Source organism: Caloenas nicobarica, chromosome 4, assembly GCF_036013445.1.
Source record: "Caloenas nicobarica isolate bCalNic1 chromosome 4, bCalNic1.hap1, whole genome shotgun sequence".
In the NCBI taxonomy this organism is placed as follows: domain Eukaryota; kingdom Metazoa; phylum Chordata; class Aves; order Columbiformes; family Columbidae; genus Caloenas; species Caloenas nicobarica.
In genome coordinates this window covers 4,907,001-4,914,721 of record NC_088248.1, presented here as the reverse complement: position 1 = coordinate 4,914,721, position 7,721 = coordinate 4,907,001, and the positions used below count along the sequence as shown (strand labels likewise).

Below are 7,721 nucleotides of genomic sequence, written 5' to 3'. Positions count from 1 at the left end.
GAAATCTGGCTGAGCTCTCTGTGCCTGCCAAGCAGGGAGGGCAGGGCACGGCCCAAAGGCAGAGCCACCAATAAAAGCCTCCCTGGAGGACTTGTGCCCGCACCCGTGGAGAGCGGCTGCAACCCATTGCCATCTCCCTGCTGCCACCAGCTCCTCCGCTCAACACTCCCTGCGCTCCTCAGCGACCCGCATCGGACACAGATTAACCACCGCTCCCCGCTCTCTGGCGACTGTCCCACACCAGGACTCCCCACGCTCCCTGCGGCTGCCCAGGAGGGCTCCGGTTCCACGGCCGGGACATTTTGCAACACGGGGCTTTGGCCAGACAGACGGCAGCTTCCCTCCAGCCTGCTGCACAAACAGCAACAGCTCTGCTAACAGAGACCTCATGGCCACTTCTGGAAAAGTAAGGACAACGCATCTCCCTTCTTCTTTCCTCAGCGGGGCTGTTCTTGGGGAAATGCTCTGCAAACGGCTCAGCCTGTGCATCTCTACTGCTCGCCCTCTTTCCTCTAACATTAATCCACTAACCCCTCCAAACTCCTCCAATCACACAACCTTCTGCTTTCATACAGCTGCACATGTCGGTACCTGCCTTAGGCAGTGCCTTCCTCTCCTGTTCTGCCCAGCAGCTCAGCAGTGAAAACGCCGAATCGTTCCGCCCTGAAAAACACCCTCCTGCTCAGCCCCGCTGTGTGTTCCCGCATTGGCAGGGAAACGCAGCTCTTCAGAGGCGCAGTCTTGCAGCCACTCCACTCCTGCATTCAACTGTTTCCTTCCCAAAACCACTTTCTAGCTGAAAGCTGAATTTTCTGATATCAAACCGGCTCTGGGGTTTGGGAGATGCCATACACAAATCACCCCTTTGGCAAGAGAAAGAATCATCAGGCTGCCGGCCAGACAGGGACCATTCCATAACCTGTCTCAGGTACCTTCAGTGCAGTATCTTACCAGACCAACAGCAAAGCTCTTAACAGGCATTTCCCTTGGTACTAAAAGTGCTGCTCTTCTGGCCTGAAGATACAGCAGCACATGCATTGCTGTCAAATCTATGCAGTATACTTGAGTCTCTTCCCTTCAGGGATCTTCTCTATGTCACCTAACAAAATCATCAGCATAACCCTCTCTGTGGCTTCCAGGTCATCAGATGCAGAGCTGCTGTTGCCTGGGCTGTGGGAAAACCCCTCTCTGTTGAGGAGGTGGAGGTTGCACCTCCAAAGGCAGGTGAAGTTCGTATCAAGGTAAAAATGCATTCCATTTTTTTTTTCTATCTTGTCAGAATTGCTCTTGTTGTGGGTTATACCTGTCAGGGATCTGTGTCCCCCCGTAGGCCTTAATAGTCCAGAGCAGCACTGTGAAAAATCCTTCCACAAACTGGGATAAACAGATGCCAGACCATTTCTAGAGCTCAACTGCTCTTTCCTTTTCAAACAGATTGTGGCAGCTGGCATCTGTCGCACAGATGACCACATTATGGAAGGTGCATTTCCTAACATGGATTACCCAGTTATCCCAGGCCACGAAGGAGCTGGGATTGTGGAAAGCGTTGGAGAAGGAGTGACCTCTGTGAAACCAGGTAAAACACACACACACACACACCCCCCCACACCCACACACACACCCTCCCACCCACCAGCAGCCAGCTCTTAAAGCGGATTATTTTGCCCAGAGTTCAGAAATTCAGCCGCCCTGCTCTTGCATCACTGGCTCAAAACCTGAGTGCACACTGGTTGCACTGGGCTGTCTCACGCACATTCCTGCTCTACTCCCTGTGCACACGAGCGCTTCCTCAGGACAGAGAGAGCAGAGGGTTCCTGGTAGGATGCTGCCATGGGAAAGCTCCGCAGAGGCTCCAACAGGCAGCACCTCAGGGCCTGCTGAGCAAGAAGCACCTAACAGGGATCTGCTTTCTTGCAGGAGACAGAGTCATCCCCCTCTGTGTTCCTAAGTGTGGGGAATGCATCTTCTGCCTGAACCCCGAAGCCAACTACTGCCTGAAGTCCCAGTGAGTCTGCTTCTCCTTCCCCTCTACTCAAATGGGGTCAGCTGTCTCTCAACCAGTCTGACACTTCCACGCATGATTTACTTGATGGAAAACAAATGCATGTGCCTCCCAACAGCTTTGTAGAACCACAGAACCTGATGCCTGACAAGACCAGCCGGTTCACTTGCAAAGGGAAACAGATCCACCACTTCCTGTGGATCAGCACCTTTGCAGAATACACCGTGACCCCCGAGTGCGCCGTTACCAAGATAGACTCTGCTGCACCCCTGGACAAGGTCTGCTTGCTCGGCTGTGGGTTTTCCACTGGCTACGGGGCTGCCATCAACACTGCCAAGGTTGGTATTCAGGCATGTCGGGCACCAGCCCCACGGCTGCCCTCGCACCCTCCCCAGCCCTGTATGACAGAAACCTCCTGTTCACGCTGGAGACTCACAGGGCCCCTGTTGTGCAGGTGAAACCAGGCTCCACCTGCGCCGTCTTTGGCCTTGGAGGAGTTGGCCTCTCTGTTGTCATGGGCTGCAAGGCAGCTGGAGCTTCCCGCATCATTGCCATTGATGTCAACAAGGACAAGTTTGCCAAGGCCAAGGAGCTGGGAGCCACCGACTGCATCAATCCTCAGGACTTCAAGAAGCCCATCCAGGAGGTGGTCACTGAGATGACCGGCCACGGCGTGGACTACTCCTTTGAGGTCATCGGGCGTGTGGATACCATGGTAGGTGGCATTTCAGCACTTGTCCTCTTTCCCATGTCATTCACGGGCTCCCGTCAGGGCACAATTCAGCCCTGCAGGCAGTTCCCTGCCCTGCCTGCACTGCGAGACACATCTTTGCTCAGAAAGGCCGTCTGCGGGCTTTGGGAGAAAATGATGTACGAGTCTTAAACCAGGCAGTGAACTCTGCACGTCTGCTGTGCCAGGGAGTCAGTGTGTTCAGATTACCAAGAGGGGCAGATGGCAGCACAGAAAGAACGCTTTTCTGACAAACTCATCAGCGTGTTCTTTAATTAATTTGCCTGTCCCATTAGACTGCTGCCCTGGCCTCCTGCAATATGAACACTGGCGTCTTCGTGATGGTTGGGGAACTGCCTGCTGGTGAAGTGGTTTCTGTTGATCCTAAGCTTCTGCTGACGGGGCGTACCTGGAAGGGGAGCCTGCTTGGAGGTAGGAAACTCAAGAAAACATTTTAGAGATTTCAGGCTTTTCCTTTCAGGCTAATTCCCAAACGTCTGTGGAACAGGTACCCATCATGGCATGTGAATACCTCTCCCCTTGAAAATTAGTTTTCTTATGTTAGCAATGTTCTCTGCTGTAGTACAAAAGACACTTTTCTTCACAGTCATTACTCACTAAGTTCTTGGTCACCAAGAATATTTCCAGCTTGGCAATGTCCCAGGAAGCTTCACTGAGATGGCTTTCCAGAAAGACACTACTAAGCAGGAGTGCTGCATTTCCACTGTATACATGCGAATGAAACATGCTAATATACCTATAACTGTTTCATACAGTTCAACGCACACAACTGTCTACGCTAACCAACTCTCATCCTAACATAGGAAAATTTCTCACAAGATGAAGGCATCAGTACTGGTCACTCCATCCTGACTCTCACAGCAAGCACTACCATATCAAACCAGCATTTCTCTGATTATTCACTGCAGGTTTTTCCTCCTGTTTCTAGGTTGGAAGATAAAAGACTGTATCCCGAAATTAGTTTCCAGCTATCTGGAAAAGAAATTCAACTCAGACTTGCTGATCACACACACGCTGCCAATTGATAAAGTGAACGAGGGATTTGAGCTGTTACGTGCAGGAAAAAGGTGAGATCCTGACCAGCACAAGTGAGGTAGAGCAAACACCACCTCCACCCAAAATTCAAACTGCCCAACCCCTCTGGCTGGCAGAGCACACAATGCTGCCTTCTCAGAAAGCATCCGAGACTTTTGAGTAACAGGGGCCACTGTTTGTAAGCACAGGACAGGCAAAGGAGAACGAGGACTAAGGGGCATCCTTGGCAACAACAGCATAAAAGCCAAAGGAAGGAGGAATGTATCTTACAGCGGCAGCACAGGACTTTGGGGAGGGACAAGGTGCCTTAGCTCCCGAGGGGTCCCATTCAACAGGTTTTGAAGGCTGCCCGGTTGCTGCACAGCACATGCAGCAGAGTTAGGACGACGCTGGATGAGAAAGAGGGCAGCTGGTCCTCAGGCACACCTGCCTGCCCCGCTGCCTGCTCCTGAACACTCCCAGCCACAGCACTTGTAACTCCCCCCTTCTTTTCCATTTTTCAGTATTCGCACCGTGCTGCTCTTTTGAAGGACACAACCGTGGGAGGCCGAGCGGAGGGACCAGCACAGCAGACCACCTCCCTTCTCACCCAGCACCTCACTGCGTGGGTGCAAACGAAGAACTCGCCAACACTGGTGCCGCTGCCAGCTCTCCCATGCCCAGCCAAGACCCAGGAGGACGCCTCTCCCGAGAAAACGCTTTTAGCAATAAAGGGCTTCAGTCAAACTCGGCCCATGCAGTGCACTCCATCAACACAGTCCCACGGGGCAGGAGGAGCAAAGCCATAGCTGCTAGGATATGAGCTAGTTTGTTCTTCATAGTAGAAATGCAAAGATTGTCTCTGAAACTGGTGCCCAGCTACACTGAAGACAAAAATTTAATGCTGAGGCATTAATAAGGCATTAATATCTGCCTTTGTCTTTTAATAAAAAATTATTGAAGGCTTTAAAGTACTGTAGGCAGGGGATGAGATAAGATTTGTACTTCGTCCTCATAAGTGCATTTTAGAGTCTATTCCACAAAGCGATTTCTGACAGGAATGCAGACAGGAAACAAACACGATCCACAAAGGGGCCACAGCTCTGACTACCGAGACAAAGACCAAGACCTTGAGGCCTGTGTCCAACTGTACAAACATCTCACCCAACGGATCAGTTATTAAAACTTATCTGACACATGAACACATACGGCAGGTCGGGGTATGAAATATCATTGAATGCAGATACACAGTATCTGTCATTAAGTAGTTAATCATTAAATCCATGTCTGCTGACATAGAAGTTGGATTTTATTTTCCCTCTATTAATCAGATAAGGAAAAAAAAATCCTTTCCTAAGGTATATACAAAGCTGCACAGCAACAGGATCTCAGTATCAACTCCCCCCAATATTCACAGACATTTCAAATGTTTTGCAGAGATGCCAGCTCCCCATAGCACTTCACGACTGCGAGCAGGGCAGCCAGCAGTTCTGAAATCTGTGTTGGTTTGACAGAGGAGAGCAACACATGGATGCTTAAGGAAAAATAATATTATGCATTTGAGAGACCTTTTCACAACCATTTGGTAGACTATAAGCTCAACAGCAGAGAGTGGACACGTCCTAAGAGGCATGGAATACCAGGACCTGTAGCACTGTTCACATTTATGTCCTTATGTGTGAGACGAAAACATAAGCCACATGTATTATCTAGGAAGCAATTGAATGATTACATTAGCTGTCACAGTGTCTGTAAAATTTGTTGTTGTAAACTTCAAAGACTAGCAACCACATGGGATATCAGTCATACAGCATTTCTCCTCTGGAATTGCTCTCCAACCCTTGTACAATGCAGAAAACTGAATAGTAACCAAAACCAACTAAAATAAGGCTCAAAAGCTGTGTAAAGCGGGTCTGTCTGAACAGCTTAAAGAATATTTTTGTTTTCAGCTAAGTACTTAAACTTCAGTCCACTTCCAACGTGGAGTGAAGATTGCAAAGCACATGTAAGCAACTAATCCTGGAGAAGAACCACATCTTTGCTGCACCCAATCTGACGAGAGAACTGACAGGATAACAGGCATGAAGGCCATGTGAATCACCTGTAGAGATGGGTGGCCTAAGCAGATGCCTTCCTGACTCATGAATGCTGCATTTTTTTTTCTGATCAGGACTATTTCTTTTTTTGCATCTCAGCAGATGTTTTCTGATCTTTAAAGAATATTCCTATTAGTACATCTACCATTTTGTTCAACAGCTAAAGAGTTGAGCTCTGCTCACTGTAGCATTCTAAATGGTTCCTGATCTAAGAGCAGAGCTGGTTGGATCCTGAAGGTCCTCAAGGCTAAATTAGGCACGTGGAAACTTTTTTCGTTACAGACACCATGAAATCTTGCACAGCAGGGCCAGGAGTGGGACTGGCAGAAGGATGAACTGGCTTTCTGGCATTTCTGACATGCCAGAGTCAAGTTCACATGTGCGACTAGGAACAACTCATTTTCTTTACTGGCATTTAACCATATCATATCAATTTTTAACCTCTTTGTCTATCATCTTTCTGTTCCTTTTACAGGCTCTCCTCGGCAGCAGCTCAAGGTTGAGTATATGATAAATCTGGTGATTCTAGTTGGTTGCCAAATTACACATGACCACGCGCATCCGATATTTTAACGGGTGGTATTTCTTTCCAGAGTAGCAATGGAAAGGATGCGTTGCTCTTTGGAGTAGTTCCCATTATTTAGTTTATCTGTTTCAGCTACCATTCTATTTTAATAAATTCTACTGCTCAGTTTCCAAAAATAAATTAAGGGTATAAACACTAAACAAGGGAAAAAATTTTGCCGTAACTTTCATTGTTTCCACAGGAACAAGTGGGGTAAAGGAGCCTAAAAATCAAAAGAAGACTCACCACTTGTGACTGGCCACATATGCATTTAAGAAAGTGCGGCTCACACAAAACGGAATGGTTTGCATTGAAAGGCAATAAGGGACAGTAGCTAGCACTATATTATTTGAAGCATATACCGAGCAGTAGATAATATCATGTAACATTTATACACGTTACGTGGATGTGCTTTCCTTCTTGCAAATGCTGTGGTACTTTTAATAGATTACCAGCACCAAGTCCCACATAATATTTACAACTGTGCAAAATCTTCCCCAGAGAACACAATTGCCACTGTGAGCAGGTCACCCTGCTGAAGGGACCCTTCTTTTGCTGCTGAACATTGGACCCATATCACTATAATGCCTTTTGGCCTCTTTTGAGCAACTCTTATCCCAGTCCGTAGCCCTTTGAACTTCTGAAAAGCCCTCAGCACAAACAGCAATTACACAGCACATCATGAACACACAAATAAGTTATCCAGGATTAACAAATTCCATATTCTCTGCCAAATTACCCTAACTTTTGCACATGGAACTCACTTTACCCTGCTATAAAAGTTACCCATAATTCTCTTAACTACTTTTTAAGGATAAAACAATAAGGCCACAGGTAATGAGATAACACCAAAATGACTCGTTAAATGTCTTGAGTTCTAGCACTTCCCTACCAAGAAAATACTAGAATAAAGTTCTTCCCAATAAACAATATGTTTCCCTAATACTGCATGTGCACCTGCACAGCCTTAATTTTATTCCAGTGACAAGTCTCAAAAAAAGTAATGAATTAGCCTAGCAGCTCTGTAGTAAATAGAAACACGTAATAGGTTTGTGCAGGGTTGGGAAAAAAAATCCCACCACACCGATGTGTTAGAAGCAAACCACCTCTTCCATCTGCACCACCATTCAATACTTCGAAGTTTTGCTAATTTCACAGAAACATTCATTTTTCATTTTTGAAAAAATCTATACCTAGATGAAACAAAATTTGACTGCTATAAAATAACTCTGCCTGAAGTCAATCGTAACCTGCACTTTAACAATTATTTTTAACTGTCGTTACGTCAAAAAT

The 7,721-nt window shown here is 47.2% G+C and overlaps 1 protein-coding gene across 2 annotated transcripts; it reads left to right on the top strand.

Annotated features, from left to right (window-relative positions):
* The first annotated feature begins 246 nt into the window (after window positions 1-246).
* Window positions 247-4,982, top strand: LOC135987917 (alcohol dehydrogenase 1-like). 2 transcript variants are annotated; one of them, XM_065633259.1, is made up of 9 exons: window positions 247-406; window positions 1,140-1,241; window positions 1,435-1,576; window positions 1,918-2,005; window positions 2,121-2,340; window positions 2,457-2,717; window positions 3,029-3,164; window positions 3,682-3,820; window positions 4,292-4,406. In XM_065633259.1, the coding sequence occupies exons 1-9, from the start codon at window positions 389-391 to the stop codon at window positions 4,314-4,316; spliced, it is 1,131 nt and encodes a 376-aa protein (XP_065489331.1). In that variant the 5' UTR covers window positions 247-388; the 3' UTR covers window positions 4,317-4,406. The 2 variants fall into 2 exon arrangements, with proteins under 2 accessions (XP_065489331.1, XP_065489330.1); XM_065633258.1 differs by lacking the exons at window positions 3,029-3,164; window positions 3,682-3,820 and having other exon boundaries at window positions 4,292-4,982.
* Window positions 4,983-7,721: the final 2,739 nt, after the last annotated feature.

What these genes read in the sequence shown, in the direction of transcription:
- LOC135987917 (XM_065633259.1), top strand. An exon ending in CAGGTGAAGTTCGTATCAAG is followed by an intron (nt 1,242 to 1,434) that starts GTAAAAATGCAT and finishes CTTTTCAAACAG; the next exon opens with ATTGTGGCAGCTGGCATCTG. An exon ending in CTGTTACGTGCAGGAAAAAG is followed by an intron (nt 3,821 to 4,291) that starts GTGAGATCCTGA and finishes TCCATTTTTCAG; the next exon opens with TATTCGCACCGTGCTGCTCT.